General features: G+C 42.6%; 1 protein-coding gene across 6 annotated transcripts in view; it reads left to right on the top strand.

The window, feature by feature from the left end:
• HSF2BP (heat shock transcription factor 2 binding protein) overlaps positions 1 to 19,434 on the top strand; it is a 77,475-nt gene extending 58,041 nt beyond the window's left edge. For 3 of the 6 annotated variants that reach the window (XM_081302675.1, XM_081302674.1, XM_081302676.1), the window contains exon 9: positions 18,751 to 19,434. In XM_081302675.1, the coding sequence (XP_081158801.1) occupies positions 18,751 to 18,959 (209 nt within the window). In that variant the 3' untranslated portion in view covers positions 18,960 to 19,434. Of the gene's footprint in view, positions 1 to 5,391; positions 5,498 to 6,187; positions 7,785 to 7,904; positions 8,135 to 8,327; positions 8,398 to 9,302; positions 9,436 to 18,750 lie in introns of those variants that run through there. The other 3 variants (XR_014023130.1, XR_014023129.1, XM_081302677.1) reach the window with 3 other exon arrangements.
• The last annotated feature ends 1,226 nt before the right edge of the window (positions 19,435 to 20,660 follow it).

The raw sequence follows: 20,660 nt of genomic DNA, 5'->3' as shown, positions 1-20,660 counted from the left end.
GTTGTTCCTTATATGTTCTGTTTTTTTGCTGAGATTATTTTAGAATTTGTTTCTAGTATAATTGCTCATTGAAGAACTTTTGCTTTAAAACCTATTTATTAGATTAGCCTGGTTTTCATCACTACAGCGAAATGCCCAAGGCAGACTACTTTATAAAGAAAATTGGTTTATTTTGGCCCATGGTTCTGGAGATTCAGTGTCCCAACATCACGATGTGAGCTCTGGTGAGGGACCCTCAGCTGCCTCACAGCACTGCAGGAGATGCACGTGTATCTCTGTGCTTCTCTCCATCTCCAGTGAAACCACCAGGATTCAATCATGGGGCTCCATCTTAATGGCCTTCACTGTCCAAAGGCCTCACCTTTTAAAACATAGTTGGATTAAACTTCTACCCTCTCAATATCATTAACTTACACCTTTGGATTTAAACTCCTTATGAGTTTCTGGGGAAAAGTGGTATTCCGACTGAAACAACCATGTCAGAATGCTAGTAGCACTATGTCATCTCTGTGCTGGTTCCAGTTGTTTCTCCCAGAACTGGGCCCTGACTGATGGGGCTGTGCTCAGTCTTCCACCATGAGGGTTCTTACCATCACACCTCTTGCTCCCTGTGCTGTCTCCCCTCCATGCTGTCCTGAGACTGACTGCCCCCCTCCTGTGATGTCTTCAGCGGTCATTCCCCTTGGGCCACACTTGTTCCCTATCCAGCAGCCTGCCTTACTTACTTCACCCCTTTCTGGGAGGCCCTGTGGCTCTCTCTCTAGCACACTGTTTGTCCCAAATTTGCTTGCACTTGTTTTACATCTGTCTTAGCCACATAATATACAGGCTTTCCATTTATTTAGCAAATACTTACCGAGCCTTATTCTAAATATTAGGAGTGAAGTGGGGAGCGAGACAGACAAGGCCCTGCTCTTGTGAAGTTTTCAGTTTAGTGGGTGAAGGAAGAAAGTAGTAAGGTAATATTATTCAGAGAACTGAATAGGTTGATGGATGAGAGAGTGCCTGGTGGTTAGGAATGGCCACTCTGAAGAGACAATATTTAAGCTGAACTTGGATTCATTCTTGGAGTTTCAACTCTCTCTTTACATCCACCTATTATTCTTTTTTTCTGCATTTTTAATTGGTGTTTTATAGTTGTAAATAATGATGGGATTTGTTGTTACATGTTTGTATTTCTGCACAGTGTAACAGTATTGGCACTTCCCCTCCCTCCCTACTTCCCACCCCTTGGTCCCTTTCCTCTTCTGATCTCCCTTTGATTTTCATGATATCTGCCCCCACCATTTTTCTCTCTTCCACACATAAGAGAAAACATTCAACGATTTACCTTCTGAATTTGATTTATTTCACTTAACATTATGGCCTCTAGTTCCATCCATTTTCCTGCAAATGACATGATTTCATTTTTCTTTATGGCTGAATAAAACTCCATTGTGTATATACCACGTTTTCTTTATCCATTCAACCACGGATGGACACTTAAAGCTAGGTCTGTAGTTTGGCTACTATTACATCGACCTATTCTTGCATGTTTTCTACTTTTTTCCATTAGAAACTTTTATGGGCTGAATTGTGTTTCTCCAAATCCATATGTTGAAATCCTAATCTGTAGACCTTCAGAAATGTGAGTTAGTGTATTTGGAGATGTATTTGGGGACTTTTAAGGGGAGATGAAGGTAAAATGAGGTCATTAGGATGGCCCTCATATCAACCTGACTGTGTCCTCATAAGGGGAGATCAGGACACAAGATACACACCAAGGGATGATCACATGAAGACATGGGGAACATAGTGTCTGCAAACCAAGGAGAGAGGCCTCAGGGCCTCCTGAGGCTCCTGAGCCCTGTAGTGCCTTGACCTTGGACTTCCAGCTTCTGGCATTGAGAGAGAGAATAAGTTTCTGTTGTTTAAGCTTCTGGACTGTGGTGTTTGTTATGGCAGCCTGCGTATACTAATGCACAGCCCTCAGCACATTAATCAGTTATTTTAAATTCCCCATCTGATAATTCCAAAATCGGTTATCTCTATATCTGGTTCTGATGCTTGGTTTGTCTCTTCAGGCTTTGCTTTTTATTTATTTATTAACAATACTTTTTGTTCTTTTCTGGTTGAAAGCTGGTGTCAATGTAAATAACAATGACACAGGATCCTTCAGAGAATAACGATGTTACTTAGGCTAGCAGAGCACATCCCGTAGCAAACTTGGTGAGGGGAGGTTTTTAATGGCAAAGCAGGAGGGTTACAAATGATGTTCTGGAACAATACTCCTTGCTGTAAGGGTCCATAACAAGGGTGGCAGCAGTCCAGGGCTGGGCAGACAGCTGGGCACATGTCCTGGGTAAGGTGGTGGTGGCCTTGTGCAATGCTGTGGTTTTAAGAGAGTCTTTGGTGAATAACTCGTTTCATCAGGAATACAAGTGTGAGAACTGCTTCTTCATGTTGTCCCCAACATATGCACGTGAGAGCTTGATGGCTGGCCACTGTGGCTCCATCTTGATTTGGATGACTTTTGCACTGGGCGTGATTGATAAGGGATAGGAATTGGGGGATAGGCCTTTTGCCTGAAGTGTTGGCCAGAATTTGTGCTGTGCTTAATGTAGGTGCCTGAAGCTTCACACTCTGAAGTGCCTTTGTTTATTGTCTCCTGTTGCCTTTGGGTTTTCTGTGGAATTCCTCCTGAGACTGTCTGGCAGCCCTCTCAGTGTAGTCCCCTGTGTTGCTGTGCACTGTGACTCCTGATGGTGTGCTGCAAGCTGTGGGATGGGAGTAGAAGTGCTGTCTTCTCAGGATCACACTCAGTCTAGAGGCGATGACCAGTGTTCCTTAGCTTTGCCCTGTGGGTGAGTCAGGGCTCTCCCTATCCTGGGTGACTAGACTCTAGCAGTCTGTCCTGGAGACCAGCCTTTGTGATGCTCAGAACCCCAATGTGTCACCTAGTGGTTGTTCCTCCTTCCACCTACCAGACCCACCAGAGCACCTTTCTTGGCATTTCACTTTGAGAACTTGGTGGGGTTTCTAAAGCAAGCCCCACAAAAATGTGACCTTGGGAGTTTCTTACTGTCATGTAGCCCATGCTCAGCTCTCAATAGTCTGTCAAAGTGATCATTTAACTCCTCCTGTCAGTTACGACTCCAGTGGCTTCTCCTCCAGGGAAGTAGACCTCACTATGACTCTCCAGATTTCAGGGTGCCATTTTGTTTTGTGACCTCGTTCTCTGATAGACCCAAGAAAAGTCATTGAGTTTCTTGCTGTGACAATAGGAGTTGTGATTTCTCAGCTCTTTGCATGTTGGAGTTGAAACTGCTAAGCTGAAATTTGAAAAGAACAAAGCACATGAAGAGCAGGGGAAGACTGCTCTAGGCACAAGGACCTAGGCGTGTGTAGAAACTGAGGGCTGGCCAAGCTCCTGCTGTGAGGCCAGGGGACCCCAGGGGGACAGCCAGGAGAAGTTAGGTGGGGCTTTGTCAGTGGGTGGAAGGCTTGGGGTTCCATCTTGAGTGCAGTGAAGCTCCTGCATCAGGGAGGGACATATTCAGATTTCTGTTTAAAAAATTGTCATTCTGGCTATAGCAGGGCAGATGGATAGGAATGGAAAGGGGCAGGAAGGCAAATATTAAGTAAGAAATCCGCCAAAAGGCCACTGAGCCTTCTGTGTGAGGATGGGTAGCTCAGCCTAGGGTGGTACCCTGGGCTTAAGGTGTGCTTGGATGTGAAGCTACAGAACTTCTGATGAGTGAGGGGACAGTTAACTGCACTTGTATCTTTGGGTGACCCTGTGCTATTTATTTACTGAGACAAGGATGGCAGTGACGAGGGGAGGAGCAACTGGGGAGCAGCATGGAGACTTTGAGTTGTGCTTTCACCTTATGAAACCTGAGATGGCAGCAGGCTCCCAAGGAGAGCTGTCCATGCAAGTTTTTGCAGATAAAAAGTCTGGAATTGCAGGGGAAGACTAGAATTGGAAAAGCAGTTGAGAGTCACTGGCAGGTGTGTGTGGTTTGAAGCCTCTCAGTAGATGAGGTCACCTAGGGAGAGAAGGGGAGAAGGATTCTGGGGTTCTAGAGTAGGTACCAGGAAGAAGAGCTGCAAGGAAGGAATATGGTGGAAATCATGGAAAAATGTGTTTCCAGGAGCCAGGGCTGCTCAGCTGTGGCCAGTGTGGTCAGGGAGGGAGAAGTGAGCAATGACAACTAGGAGGTTCCTTGGTGGTCCTGAGAGGAACTGTCTCAGAGTGAGGGAATAGCAGTGTTATGGAGAATAAAGGAGCAATTCAAGGTAAGGCGGGGGTGGCAGCCACAGCAGATAGCTCCTTCTAGAATGTTCTGGGAAGAGAAGCAACAGCTGGGCAGTGACTGGAGATCAATTCAGGGTCAAAGAGAATGGTTTCCTTGCTTTATTGACTTGTTCTTTGAAGTTTGGAAGCACAGGGCTCATGTAGCTGCTGATCCAGTTCATGTTCCTGGGTGCCTCTGCAGCCTGGTGCACAGTCTCCAGTGTGGTCTGATGTGATTTAGGCTGGCCCAGAATCCACAGGTACCTTGGAAGTGGCCAACGAGCCCAGAGGAGGGAACTGCACTGCATGTGCCCCGGAGTTCCACCATGCTCTGGAATCCCTGATAGGCACAAGTTTGATTACACTTGGAACACATTGGCCCTGTCCCAGGAAGCTTCAACAGATGAGGGGAAGATCCATTAGATTCTTTAAGTATAATTTTGACCATTATTCATTTTAGATGATTGAAAGAATTTTAATTATTACCAACATGTGTGAACAAAAACCATATTAAAGTGGTTGCCAAAAATTTTTATTACAATTTAATGCATCTTCTCAAGTAGGGATTGTGTGGAGTCATTTGGAACATAAAGTCTAATATATGTGCTCATAGAAATGAATTTCTCATAAATTTGATAATATTTTATTTGAAAACTGTACATAATTCATTATAATGCTTTGATTTCTTTTTTTGAAATGATGGGGATTGAACCCAGGGGTGCTTTACCATTGACTGACACCCCTAGCTAGCCCTTTTAATTTTAACTTGAGACAGGGTCTCTATATAAATAGATGAGACCTTTATTCAGGGAATTACATTGCTTTTAAATGATTACCAAGGATTCCACTAACTCCCAATCTCTGTGAGGTACCTAGTAACATTATCTTTCTTTTTCTTTAATGAGAAAATAAGCACAGGAAATTAACTGACGTACTCACAATTAAAAAACAAATTCATGTCAGAATCAAGAACAGAAAAATAACCCATCACCATTTTCAGCCAGCATTTTATAGTCTTTGTTTTATAAGGACAACCTGCTTTGTTGCTCAGTATACCTGAATAAATGAAAAGTGAATAGCAAACCAATCCTTATGTTGGATTTCTCCACACGCAGTGTTAGGGCGTACAGGAGTCATGTGCTCTGCAGCAGGTGATGTTGTGACCCTCTGGAAGCAAGACATTTGAGGAGACAAGGAAGAAATGAGCATGATGCTGTCTAGGTAAAAGACCCAGCCTTCGAAGCTGCTTGTTCCTTGCCCCCAGCAGGTCCTCTGAGAGAGGAGAGAGGAGTTGGCTTTAGACGCTGCAGAGACCACTGTTGTATCATTCTGTTTTGTAACAAAAGGTTCTATAAAACCCCTCTGGGGAAAAGTACAACATGGAATTTTTATAGCAAAGGAGAGCAAAAGTGGCAAAAAATGCCTGTATGAATACACAATGCAAATACAGTATTTCAAACTCAGTAGGAGGAAGTTTTGGATCAGAGTGTGAAATTAGTTGAAGACAAATTTCTCAGCCACTGTTCATCCAAAGCTTAAGGGCCTACCAAAAGTCTGTCATTAAATGGATGAAGTGCCTGAGTTTTTACTAGGTCATAATAATCCCCTTGGGGAAGAAGTGCTTTATCTTTAAACTAATTGTTTCATTTAAACAAATATGTGGTTCATAACTTCTAAACTGCAGCTGTCTTCTAGCTTGCTTGCTATGGAACCATTTTAATGTCAGATAACAGCAGGCTGTCAAGGTAACTCAGTAGATCTTTTGAGCTGCTATTATGGGAAGAGCATTGCTGAGCTGCCTTATAAACCTTTATATTAATCATACAAACTTGAGTTAGTTTGGTGACATACTATCCCTTCCCAAATGATCATGTTAGATAAATTTTTTTAATATTTATTTTTTTGTTGTAGATGGACACAATACCTTTATTTTATATTTATGTGGTGCTTTGGATCGAACCCAGGACCTTTCATGTGCTAAGCGAGTACTCTACTGCTGAGCCACAACCCCAGCCCTAGAGGAATTCTTTTTAAAAGTAACTTTAAAATAGTCCTTTGAGCAGTTAAAAAAAAAATCTTAATATAAAAGTCTACTTCTTTAATATATAGGAACAATTATTTTCCCTTTAAAAAACTCATTTGTAAACCAAAATAATTACAACTTGCAGAAATATCTTTTTATAAATGGCTTAATTCTTATGCCAGTCTATACAGAGCTGTATTTTTTGTACATCTTCAGAAATTAGAGACACTGAACAGAATATTTACCTTCTAAACATGAAGATACAGTCATGGCTCAAGGAACATATCAAGGAGCTTAAAGTCTCTGGAATGAAAAACTGATACTCATCATCCAGTCCATACAGTCTTTAGTATGTACACTTAACAGTCCTAGTCAGAGGAAAAAAAGGGACAAATTTCACAAAACTGTTTCCAGACTAAGGCATAAAAATGTAAAAAAATTAAACATTTAATATATAGTCTATTCCATTTGGCAGTGTGTAAATTATATCAAGAGATAAAAACCTATCTACAAATAGAATATAACAAAAGGAAAATGTAATTTAAGAAGTGATTTTAGGTTCAGAGCTCTTCAGTTCTTCCAAATTTGAAGATCAAAGTGCTAAAAAATATAAGAGCATTTTGAAAAACAACACAGCTAGTCCTGGATAAAGATCAGTATTTTGAGTAACATGCACCAAAAAGAATCCACTGGAAGCAATAAGTGACCCAGACATCAACGTGAAACCAATGAGGAGGCAAACTCAGGCACTTGTTCTTCTTAACCGGCTGCTCCCCTGGCTGTCACTGCTCACCTGGACGTTCAGTGCAGCACTTATCCTTCATGCTCAAGTAAGGAAAGCCAATGTGGAAACACACCACATGGGTGGGAAGCTCTTGCTTAGGATGCACCATGGCTGCATGGATCATGATCCACCAACCTGTGAAAAACAGCATGCCTGCACCTCAGAAGCCACGGCACCTCTTCTCTCACTCCAGTCCTTACATTCACATCTGGCCAACAGTATGATCGAGGGGGCCTGCCATTTTCACTTCTTAAGCATGGATTTTTATTAAGTACTGTATTCCATTATCCTGCTCCACCTCAGCCCTCAAGAGTCTAGAGTTTTGAGAACAGGGTCTTCATAAGTTACTGAGGCTGGCCTCAAACTTGCCATCTTCCTGCCTCAGCTTCCTGAGTTGCTGGGATTATAGGCATGTACCATGGCATCTGGCATATTAGAATTTTATTCTGCTTTATTTTAATTATATAGAATCAGGTTCCACATAGCAATCCCCAGATCCTTCCTTGTTTCTCTTTTTGTGTCTTACAAATAACTGCCATTTTTTGTCAAGCATCAGGAAAAGGTTTAAGAAGCATTTCCCCCTGACAGGCTTTGTGTGGGGGTTTAGTTTTCAACTTTGCCTGCTGACTATGTTCAGGAGGATCATCTCCCCTCATTCTCCTTCAGTCTCCCTCTCCTCCAGTACAGTCATATTTTGGGTTAGGTTAGGATCCAGTATTTCTATTACTATGATTGCTCTTATTCAGAGCTGAGCCACAAACTGTTTCTTTTCCTTCCAATTTCTTGTTCCTCTCAGTTAATATTTATCTCATTTTTTCTAGTTTTCTGTGTGTTTATTATCCACTGAGCCCCAAACTCTACACCCATTGTCTAGATCTCCTTTCGAGTTGTTGATTCACTCCAGGTTTGCTGGTGATTGAGGAGGAAGTTTCTGCTTCTGTCAGTGGGCCACCCTGCTCAGCTGTGATCAGAGCATCCCTTGTCAACTCGCTGCCCCACGTCTCCTCCTCTTTGCCTTAGGTAGAGAAGGCCCTCAAGAACGTTCTGGAAAGTGAGTGTGTGGGATGTGAGATTTTGAGATGTTTCATATCTTTATTTTACTCTTACCTATGATGGTCATAGTTTGAGATAATATTCTAGGTTGGATTTTGTTTTTATTTCTGTATTTTGAAGAAATCATTATTTTCTGACATTCAGTGCTATTGAATTTTGATTCAAGATTTTTTTTAATATTTATTTTTTAGTTATAGGTGGACACAATATCTTTATTTTATGTGGTGCTGAGGATCGAACCCAGTGCCCCACGCCTGCCAAGTGAGCGCTCCTCCTCTGAGCCACAACCCCAGCCCTGATTCATTCTTTACATGGTCTTTTTTTTTTTTTTTTTTAAAGAGAGAGTGAGAGAGGAGGGAGGGAGGGAGGGAGGGAGAGAGAGAGAGAGAGAGAGAGAGAGAGAGAGAATTTTTAATATTTATTTTTAGTTCTCGGCGGACACAACATCTTTGTTGGTATGTGGTGCTGAGGATCGAACCTGGGCCGCACGCATGCCAGGCGAGCGCGCTACCACTTGAGCCACATCCCCAGCCCACGTGGTCTTTTTTAAACTTATAAAATCTTCTCTATTTCATTTTCTAAACTGAAATTTCACATTGTTGTGCTTACATGTGTTAATCTTTTGTGAATTCAGCTGGTAGCTGAAAGGGTCCTTTCAGTTTGGGAAGTCATTTTGTAATTGTGTTATTTATTGAATTACTAGGGAGTAACATAGAATTCCTTGTTCTATTCTATTCTTTGTACTGTTTTCCATCTCTCTTGTAGCACTACTTTAAAAAAAAAAAACATTTAATTTTCAGTTGGACACAATATCATCTTTATTTATTTTTATGTGGTGCTGAGGATTGAAACCAGGGCCTCACACATGCTAGGCGAGCGCTCTACAACTGAGCCCCAGCCCTTGTAGCACTACTTTTAAGACAGTTCCTCAATTATGTTTTCCATACTTCCTAATGAAGTCTTCATTTCTACATGCTTTTAATTTCTGAGACTGCTGTTTTATGGGGGGAATGTCTTTAAAAACATTATTCCATTCTTGCTTAGAACTTCTCTTATCTCCTCAAGGATGTTAGTAATAGCTTTAAAATTTCTATATACTTCACATTCTCTTTCCTTTGCCTCTCTTTTGTTTCTGTTTCATGTGACAGCCACCTGTCTCTTCTCAGGTTCTGGTAATGTGAGGTTGTCTGCTAGTGTTGAAAGAGGGATTTCTAATGCCAGCTGGAAGGGCTGAGCTGGTGAGGGCTCATGAACTTGCCTGCAATTTCTGGTGATTCAGAATTCATTAGGAACCCACAGGTCAGTGTCTTTAGTGTATCCTTTTGGGTTGGTTGGATGGTCCAGATAGGACTTCTCCAGTCTGTATCTAGAGTATGAAGGCCTCAACCGAAAACAGCATGAAAAGGGGTAACATCGGTTGACTTATTGGTTTGTGATTACCCAATCCCTGTGTTAGCCTGAATTTTACCTGCTCCAGCAGTTCCTTCAAAAATAAGTTTCCAGTCCTATATGGAAGGGGCAGTTGTTTAGGGGCAAGAACTAAGGAATGGCAGAGAAGACCAGGGATCTAACTGATGCTTCTGTTGTTTTTTTATAATAAAGTTCGATTTATTGAACCAAACTTTATTATAAAAAAAGAAGCCATACTGTATCTTATAAATGACCTAAGTATAGAATACAGAATACATACACATACACAGGGGCAGTTGTCTAGGGGCAGTGTTGCAGTCCGGCTGCAGCAAACTAACCAGGGGGTGACGAGCAACTTGTGTGCATTGATACAGCAGGAGAGGGAGCCGTTTATTGTAGGACAGGAGCGGTATATGTACATTCCACACAGCTTATCTTAATTAACATAAACTAGATACAGCAGTCAACCAATAAGGAATCTCCACACTTAGTGGCTCGCTGGCGCCACCTCACAAACCACTCCCCCTGGCAAAATGCCAGGCGCCATCCTGACTTGTTCACAGACTCTAACAGGGCAAGAAGTAAGGAATGGCAGAGAAGACCAGGGATCTAACTGATGCTTCTGTTGTTTTTTTATAATAAAGTTCGATTGGTGTGAGGGAATGGTGAGCCTTTTTCTTAAAGGCCCTTGGGCGGGAAAGCAAAACCTTTTCCTTAGAATGGCAGCTATCACTTAAGATGGCCATCCAGTTGCTAATAATTTATGCAGGGTAGGATTTGTTCATTGGTTGACAGGTGTATGTACCATGCAATCACCACCATCATCAAGACAGAATAGTTCTGTCACCTGAGATATGACTCCTTTGTACCCCTTTGAAGTCAGCACATCCTCTAACCCACCAGTCTTGGCAACCACAGATCCTGTTTGCCATTTCTAGAATAGCATATAAACAGAATCATGCAGTGCACAGATTTTGGGTCTGTCTTTTTTCCTTAACATGATTTATTTGAGATTTGTCATGTTATTGTTTGTGTCATTTGTCTGTTTCCTTTCATTGCTAAGCACTTTTCCATTATAATAGTGGTTTACCCACTCAGTCGTTGAAGGATGTTTTAACTATTTCCAGTTTTTGGCATTTTTGAATAAACATTTGTAATAGTTTTTTTTTTTTTTGGTAAATGTAAGATCTTTGTTAAATATAAGTTGGATTACTGAATTGTATAAGTATATACTTAGCTTTATAAGAAACTGTCAAAATTATTTTCCCAATGGATGGAACCATTCTAAATGTCCACCAGTAACGTACGAGAGTTCCAATTGCTCCTCATTCTTGCCACACTTGGTTTTGTCAGATAACTTTTAATTTAAAAAATTTTATCCATTTTGATAGGTATGTAGTGGTATCCTATGGTGGATTTAATTCACATTATCCTAATAACCAATGATGCTGAGCATCTTTTAGTGTGCTTACTAGTTGTATATCTTCTTTGGGGAAGTCCCTTTTCAAATATTTTCCCCATTTTTATTGGATGTTTGTTTTATTATCTGGTTTTCAGAGATGTGTATGTATTCTGTATTCTATACTTAGGTCATTTATATGATACAGTATGGCTTCTTTTTTCATTGCCTTAACTGTATCTTGTATCTGTATTTTTTTTCCTTTTGTATGTATATCTTAACTTATCTATTGGCTTGTCTTTTCATTGCCTTGTCTGTATCTTTTTTTCCCCCCTAGTACTGAAGTTTGAACTCAGGGCCTTGTGTATTCTAGGCAAGTGTTCTACCCAGCCCTTTTTAAAATTTTATTTTGAGGTAGAGTCTTGCTAAACTGTCTAGTTTACCTCCAACTCATGATCCTCCTGCTTCAGCCTCCAGATAGCTAGGATTATAGGTGTTTGCCACCACCTTAATGTAACTGTATCTTTTGAAGAGTACCCATTTAGAATTTTGATGTGGCTTATAAATTTTCTTTCCTGTACCCATACTTTTCTGTATGGTGCTTTGGTTTTATATCTTAAGAAATCTCTATCTCAAGATCATAAAAGATTTCCTTCCAGAAGTTTTATAATTTGGCATTGGTCTTTTATTTTTTTCTGTATATAAGATAAGGTATGGATTGAAGTCCTTTGGTTTTGCATATGACTGTTCAGTTTTTGGAACCTAGAACTGCAGGTCCTCACACATTTTTATTTTCTAAATTGTTTTGGCTGTGCCAATTTATTTTCTTATCGAAATAAAATTGAGAATCAGCTTGTTTATTTCTACAAAAAAATTCTGCTGGTATTTTGGTTGGGATTACATTGAATATATAGATTAATTTAGGAAGATTGAGGTCTTAACATTATTGATTGAATCTTCTTGTTCATAAACATGGTATATCTTCATACTGTAAACATGGTATGAAGATATTTTATCTCTTCATTTAAATTTTCTTTGAATCCTTACATTTTGTAGTTTTTAGCATTTGAATCTTATACATACAAGATTTTTACTTAAATGGTTCATGGTTTTGGTGCTATTGTAAATGGTATTTCTTAGAAGTATGATTTCAGTTTTAAATTTCTTTTTTTTTAATATTTATTTTTTAGTTATAGGTGAACACAATATCTTTATTTTATTTTTATGTGGTGCTGAGGATCGAACCCCATTCCTCACGCATGGTAGGTGAGCGCTTGACCTCTGAGCCACAACCCCAGCCCCTCAGTTTTAAATTTCTATTATATAGATACAGTTGATCTTGTATCCTGCGACCTTGAAAAATTCAATTTGTTCTAGTAGCTTTCTTTGTATATTCTTTGGGAGTTTCTGTATAGGCAGTCTTGTTGTCAAATGAAGATATTTTATTTCTTCCTTTCTGATATATAAGCTTCTTATATATATCAACCTTATGGGCTGCCTTTCTAAGTCCTGCTGAGGCAAGTATGAATTGGTTTCTACGAGTCACTCCTCTAGTCCCGATCAGGAACTGCTTCAGTGCCGATTGGATGGCAGGGGAGGTCTGATGTACCTCATCAGCATAATTTCTAGCTTGCTCCCAAACTCGGCTACCTGCCGTCCTCGAGCAGGAGGGTGTTAGATAAGATCGTATGGACATCATGGGAAGTTAAATTATATGATTGAGTCACGTATTGAAACTCTTTGGTCTATGTAGTGGGACTTGAAGTATAGGACCCAAGCTGCTTTTCTATCTGTGAAAGATCTGACAAAGAGAAAACCAGATGAACCCAGATTACACCATCTACCCCAGCCACCTCGCATAGAGGACGCAGAGATGCGGGTTGGACAGTGGCAGCCCATGAGTATGTGGCAGGAGGAAAGAAGGGTGGAGGGACCATGGGGACAGTTGTTGCAGAGGCTTCATTAGAAAGAGAATTATGGTATGGAGAAGGAGTCCTGGGTAGGGTCTTCTGTCCCTTGGGAAGCAGGCACAGGGGAGGTGAGAGCTAAGAGGTTGAAAAGATCCCTGATAATATTGGGATCTAGAGGGCCATTAAGCGGCCATTTAGAGTCATTGTCCAAAGGATATTGAGGCCAGATCTGATTGCACAAGTGGATAAGTTTTGTGGGGTTTAGGTCCAGGGTGAGAGAGCACTGAAAACCCAGGCCCCAAGTAAAAGACCACCTATAGACTCAGTTGACAGTAGGGATCAGCTGTAGCTGTGAAAGGTGCAGTTGGGGTGTCCCCAACCACACACTAACCCTGGGAGTGCCAGATGTTTCAATAGTCATTTCCTGGTCGTTTAGGTTGACCTTAGGATGGAATCCAGATAGGTGACTGGGGACGCCCAGTGACTCTCAAAATGGGGAGCGGACCAACCGGGGAACTGATCCTAGGTTTTGGCACCAAAATGAAGGGAAAGTGAGGAACGAGAGATGGGTAAGTGAGAAATCAAAGACGGAGACCAGGCAGAGACACACACCAGAGTTTGTCAGAGCTGATAAATAAAGGCCATCCCCCTGTAGGAGAGAGAGGCAAAACAGGCTTGGGATCTGGGACTTTATGCAGCAGGCTCAGGAATCAGAGCTCGGTGGGTCCTAAGCAGATGGTTAAGGGTTGGGTTGGTGTGAGGGAGTGGTCAGCCTTTCTCTTAAAGGCCCTTGCGTGGGAAAGCAAACCTTTTCCTTAGAATGGCGGCTATCACTTAAGATGGCCATCCAGATGCTAAGCAGGGACCTTATAGTCTTTCTTTCCACTTTTCTTTTGGGCTGTGTACTGGGAGGGAGAGCAAGGGGCTGGGAGTGGGTAGCCCCTTCCTCTTTTTGTGTTCACTAAGCTGCAGCTGGAGTGGCCTAAGATGGAAGCTGGCTGAAGTAGCTCTCAGCTCCCTTCTCACCAGAATAGGGTGAAATGGGGAGGGAAGTGTGTCAGGTGGAGTTTTATTTACACTGACTGACTGGAGCATCCCAGGGTGGGTCTGCTGCAGTGGAGTTTCTGAGGCTGGGACTTAGGTCTAATCAGGCCCCGGGGGCTTGGCTGGGTGGTGACTGCTCTGGAGATGTTAGAGCAACACACCCCTAGGGCCTGGCAGCTGCCAAATTCTGTCTGGGGTCTGGATCCCAGGAGCTTCCCAAGAATTCCACTTGTGGGGTCCAGGAGCCAATCCTCCACACCTTCTGCTGCCCGTGAGCACAGCCTTAATCCCTGAGTGTGGTCACACCCGCCTGTTTGGGTTCCTGACCTGCTTCAGCTGGTCACATAAACTGCTAGACTGAAAAGGAAGCAAGCTGGACTCCCCTCTGACTTTCTGACTTGGACTCCCCTGGGTGCAGTCCTCTCTGTGCCTGTTTCACTCTTCTGCTAGGTGTGCCCTAGGCTGTGTGGAGGCGCTGGCTGGGACCTGACTCCAGCAGCAGCAGCAGCAGCAGCAGCAGCAGCAGCAGCGGCAGCACGGCCGCCTCAAGGTGGCGCCACGAGCCAGTTGGGAAACTGAGCACTTTTCAGGCACCACTGCACAGTGCAGTCTCTGGCTCAGCTGAGTTCAGGCTGCTTTTCTGACCTCAGGTGTTTCTCTATACATCTGCCCCTCAGGTTTCTCCCTCCCTCTGTGCTGAGCCAGTGCTACCACCAGTGTGCAGCCGGCTGGGCTCCCGTGGAGTCGTCTTTGTTTAATGCACCCAGCTTTCTGCGTCTCTGAGACACTCTGACTGTCCAATACTGAATTTTAGGGAAACCCAGTTTCACCCCCCTCATTGAGAGTAGGGCTCCCACTGCTTGAATCCCGAGCCACGGAGTAACCATGGCCTCCCTCTATTCTGCCATCTTGAAGCAGCTTTTTTTTTTTAAATTAGTGTTTGTGTGACATATATTAATGTACTTTTACCTTTAACCTGTGTCTTTTAAATTTTTCTTGGATTTCTTATAAAAAGCATATAGTTTGGTCTTGCTTTTATATGCATTCTGTCTTTTGTTATGTTTATATTGTTTTCATTTGATATAATTATTGAAATGCAGATAAGAATGCAGAAGTATGTTTTTCCTCTTTTTTGTCTGCTAATGGATTATTTTAATACTTTTTTTCCCCTGGGTTGTTGGCTTATTACTTACATGTAAAAATATTTTTTGTCTTAGTACTTGCCTTAGGGTTGATGATACAGTCTTTAATTAGAATACCTTAAAATAATAGCATACTGCTTCAGGTGCAGCATAAATTCCTTATCAGTGTTTTCCCCAATGTTAATCACACTTACTTACTCCCTGTTCTGATCACTCCTGCTCCTCAGGGTCATCTGAGTCTGCTGATTATCACTTGATAGATTACCCCCCTCCCTCCCAGTACTGGGAATGGAATTCAGGGCCTTGCACCTGCTAGGCAAGCATTCTGTGCTGTGTCACGTTCCTAGCCGTTTTTACTTCTATTTTGAGACAGGGTCTTACTGAGTTGCCCTGTGACCCTCCTGCCTGGGCCTCCTGTTTACTTGACTGCTCATTATAAGTGTTGATAAAGTATTGGGCATTGTGTGTAGGGCAGTAGGGCAAGGGTTTAGCCAGCTTCTTTTTTATTGGCACAGACAGATTTGGGAAAGCAGAGATATTCAAAGGAGAATGCGAGATGTGCCTTTGTGGTACAGCAGGGAGTACACATCAAGGGGAGAAGCTAGGCCTTCTCGAGAGCAGGCAGCAGCCTCAGCCAATGCTTCCATACGGGACAGATAGTAAATATTTTGAGCTCCGTAGCCACAGATGATCCCTGTTGCACATTATTATTTTTTTAAAAATCCCTTTAAAGTTTTAGAAGTCATTCCTATCCCAGGGTCTATTACAGAAACAGGGCATGTGCTGCACTTGGCCTTTAGATCCTATTGTACCACCCTGTAGAGGAGACTGGTGTAGGTAGGTGGGGTTTACACCTGGGAATGGCCACACCTCTGTTCTGATGTCATGTTTAGTGAGCTGGCTTTGGGTTTGGGCATTGCCATGGTTACCATCTATTCGGCTGGAGTCAAATTCCTCTAGCCTTTCCTTGAGCTCAGGAGGAGGTCTGAGTTGTAGTGTCTTCAGCCTTGGCTTGTTAGCCCTCTTTATATCTGTGTCCCAGAGGGGCCTCTTGCCATCCTTTTGCTCCTGTCCCAGGTATAGTTATGAGGTATTTGCTGGCCTGCTGAGGGGGGTCATGTTGTTTTGGTTCCTCTCATGGCCACTGTGCCTGTGTGGTGGGTGTTTCCCACAATCCTGTCCTGGTTTTGTGGTAATCATCCCATCCTGTGCCTTGGCAAGTAGAGACGGTTTCTCATCCTTCTCCCAGAGTAGGTGGACTCCTATGGTCTGGGCTCAAAATGGTTTCCTGCCCCTTCCTTAGGAAGGAGCAGAGTTTCTTTCATCTTCCCTCTTGTTCTTCAAGGGTGTGATGGTGTGGCAACTGTCACGGAGGGATTGTCCATCCCACTGGCTTCTTGAAATGTAGTTCTAAGACGTTGCTAGTTGTTTTTTTAAAATTAGGTATATATGACAGCAAAATGCATTTTGATTCATTGTACCTAATTGCAGCACAACTTTTTATTTCTCTGGCTATACACAATGTAGCTTCACATCCTATGTGCAGCCTTACATGTATCTAGGGTAATGATGTCCATCTCATTCCACCATCTTTCCTGCCCCCATGTACCCCTTTGCCCAATCAAAGTTCCTCCATTTTCCCTATGCCTCTTCACTCCCTGTTGTGGATCAGTATCCATTTACCAGAGAGAACATTCAGTCTTTGGATTTTTGGCATTGGCTAACTTCACTTAGCATGATATTCTCCATCTCCATCCATTTACCTAAAAATACCATGATTTTATTCTCATTTTTTTAAAAAAATTATTTTTTAGTTGTACACAAGACCTTTATTTGTTTATTTATGTGGTGCTAAGCATTGAACCCAGGGCCTTGCATGTGCTAGGCGAGCGCTCTACCACTGAGCAACAACCCCAGCCCCTAATTTTATTCTCTCTTTTTTTTTTTTTTAAGAGGACAGAGAGAGAGAGTGAAAGAGGAGAGAGAGAGAGAGAGAGAGAGAGAGAGAGAGAGAATTTTTTAATATTTATTATTTAGTTCTCGGCGGACACAACACCTCTGTTTGTATGTGGTGCTGAGGATCGAACCCGGGCTGCACGCATGCCAGGCGAGCGTGCTACCGCTTGAGCCACATCCCCAGCCCTTATTCTCTTTTAATGCTGAGTAATATTCCATTGTGCATATGTACCACAGGTTTTTTTTTTTATCCATTCATCTATTGAAGAGCATCTAGGTTGCTGCCATAGTTTTAGCTCTTGTGAATTGAGCTATTATGAACATTTGATGTGGCTGCATTACTATAATATGCTGATTTTAAGTCCATTGGGTATAGACCGAGGAGTGGGACAGCTGGGTCAAATGGTGGTTCCATTCCAAGTTTTCTACAGAATCTCCATACTGCTTTCCAGATTGGTTGAATCAATTTGTGGTCCCACTAGCAATGTGCCTTTACCCCCACATCTTCACAAACATTTGTTGTTGTCTGTATTCTTGATAACTCCCATTCTGACTGGCGTGAGATGAAATCTTAGAGAAGTTTTGATTTTCACTTCTCTAACTACTAGAGATGTTGAACATTTTTTCATGTATTTGTTGATTGAATGTATGTCTTCTGAGAAGTGTCTGTTCAACTCCTTAGTCCATTTATTGATTGAGTTATTTTTTTTTGTTTGTTTGTTTTGATGTTAAGTTTTTTGAGTTCTTTTTGTATCCTTGAGTGGCAAAAATTTGTATCCTGTGGGACAAAAATTTGCTCCCAAAGTGTAGACTCTCTGTGCTAGTTTTGAGCCTGGCTCGAATATAGTACTGTCAAGGAGTGAATTCATGGCATGTCAAAGGTTTCCAACAGAGAAATGGCAGAGTTGGCTCCATCCTGGTGGAGATGATAGGCTTGAATTGCACTGTTTTCTTGGTCCAGCTGTTCTTTAGGGACTCTGGGAGAATTCACATGAAAATAATGGAATTCGTATGAATATTACAGTCCCTGCTATTGGGTAACTCAGTGGCCCTGCATAGAATCTCTATCTATATGTTGTCTCTGGGAGATTTACTGCAGTTCAAGTGAAAATGAAATATCTTTTAAAACAATTATATGAATAGGCAGAACTGTAGCAAACAACAAGGAAAGTTGTTGTGTTAGCTGTACATCACTGTGCAAAATACCTGAGTTTATCAACTTTAGAGGAAGAAAAAATTATTTTGACTCAAGGTTTCAAATTTTCTGTCCATGGTCACGGGCCCTGTTACTTTGGGCCTGTGATGAGGTGGTAAATCAGGTGGGAACGTGAGGTGGAGGAGGGCTGTTCACTCATGGCAGCTGGAGAGCAAAGACTGAGGAAGGAGCTGGGGTCCCTCTGTTCCCTTTAGGGGCACACCCCTGATGACCTAACCTCCTTCCACTAGGCCCCTCTCCTGAATGTTCTCCCACCTCCTTCTAGTGCGGTGGGGACCAAGCCTTCAACATGGGCCTGTGGGTGACACTTCCACACCCCTACAGCAGCCCTCATATTTCTGGTTTTAAAATTATAATGGTTGTCATATTTGAAGGCAGACAGTTACTAAGTAGACAATGACTGTGTTTTATTGTGCTGATTTTACATCAAGAAGTGACTTTCTGGATTAGCCTGTAGTTTCCTCAGCTGGAAAGAACCCTTGTGGGGCAGGTTATTGAGAAGTTCTTACTAACCAGAAGTGTCACCTTTTCCCTTAGATCCAGATGCAGAGGTGTGTCTTCACGTACTGAGGCTAGTCCAGTCTGTGGTTCTGGAACCAGAAGTCTTCTCCAAGTCGGCCTCCGAGTTCCGGAGCTCCCTGCCCCTGCAGCGCATCCTGGCCATGTCTGAGAGCCGCAACACCCACCTGCAGACTGCGGCCCAGGAGCTCCTGGAAGACCTCCGTGCCTTGGAGCAGGATGTATAGGTGCACTTGGCCACCAAGGGGTTTGGTGAGAATGCCAGTGTCCCTCCCTCCCCAGGTCCCTCACTTTGTGTTCAAAGCCACCACCGTGTGCTGTGTGTTAGAGACAGCTGTCTGCGATGGACTAGAGATGGACGTGAATGATATGTATCCCACATCTGTGCTACCTAGAACAGCCTTTCTTAGAGCAGTGGCTTGCTGCCCAGTGGACTACCATGACCTGTAGGTCACTGCAGAGATGGAGATTAGATAACCCTCTACCTCATGGTCAGCATTTTTCTAAGATACATTTCTTTGAAAAGCAATTCATTCTCTCTAGTAATTATAAAATCTCCAAAATGCAGGTTTACCTTTGTGACCTTTTGGTGACCTTGTTATTTCAGATGACATTGGACATTTTAGCTCTTTATTTTTTGTGCCTCTTTTATTTTTGAATAAAGAAAGTCAGATGAGTCAATGTGTGACCACTGTTATGTTCTGAAATGTACACTCAGCATTAGGAAGTGGGTCTCTTTGTGTATCAGGGTGCATATACTTGCTTGGTACAACAGACTCCTTCTTACGGTTTGTTTGTCCTTTGACTGTTAACTGAGAAGTCCAGTTTTTCTTATAAAAGACATAGGAAATGGCCTCATAGGTTAGAACACATGCGGTTAGTTGCGATTCTTTAAACGTAGCTCTGTTCCCCTTTGTGTGGGTGTGTGTGTACTAGGCTCCTGCTGTGTATGTACCCCTGTCTGTCTGCTGGTCACACCATCCAGCTTATTCGAGGCTGCTGGTAGAGGATAAAGGAGGACATTCAGCACCTCTCAGATCCCATGATGCCTGTGAGAGAGAGCTGCCATTTAAGTCAACTCTCACAGCCACAGTAGGGGACATACTCTCTCTTTCTCCAGAGCTGCTTCCTTCAGTGCTTTACTGCAGGGTGCTGGACTCTGGAATTCCTGTGAGAGCTAAAACAAATGCAGATGTCCCTTTGCAGTGGCAGCCTAAACAGGCTTACAAGCTGTTCCTGCTGTGTGTGTTTGTAGAGGACCTTCATTTTCTTTTAGGTGGATTTTTAGAGACAGTATCCCATTTGTGGCTGAGGCTGAGTGCAAAGCATAGAGGAAGGCATAGTTACTTGGATTTCACAAGCCAGCGAGTTGTGGAGCTCCAGCTTATCAGAGCCAGGAAATGTAAAGGGCAGTTTAAGGTGCTTGGCAAGAGACAAGGTCCTTCTGTCCGGTGTGGTTCTATAGGTCCTGATTACTGGCAAATAAAAATGAGGATGTTACATCTTGTTACTTTCTCTAGCATGGACAGTCATCTTTTTAGTTGCTTCTGGTTTGATAGAGTAACCAGGGGATTGACTAGTGTAGTTAGTTTGTGCTGCCTCTAGAACTACAGGGGTTTTCCTTTTAATAGTGGGGTCAGCAATGTGTAGAGAGAGAAAGGGCCAGGCCTGTGAATGCGGCATAGTTGGTAGTTAGCAGATGGATTCTAGGAAGGACCGTTCCTTCCTCTGATTCTGAAGTGCTGTGGATAACAAGAGTTCATTGCAGTTCCCCTCAGGAGGAGGCATGGGGCAAAAGCTGGTCCTCAACTAGTGTCTCATGGACTATGCTGGAGGCCAGTCTCAAGGAATGTTTTCCTCTAGTGTCCCTGTTCTTCACAGCAAGGCCAATAGGAAAACACAGTTTCCTTAAGTTTTCTGCATCTGGC

The sequence above is a fragment of the Spermophilus citellus genome (assembly GCF_964194105.1).
Source record: "Spermophilus citellus genome assembly, chromosome: 7".
NCBI classification, from domain to species: Eukaryota; Metazoa; Chordata; class Mammalia; order Rodentia; family Sciuridae; genus Spermophilus; species Spermophilus citellus.
The sequence above is the reverse complement of the archived record's forward strand: the minus strand, read 5'-3'. Positions and strand labels throughout refer to the sequence as shown.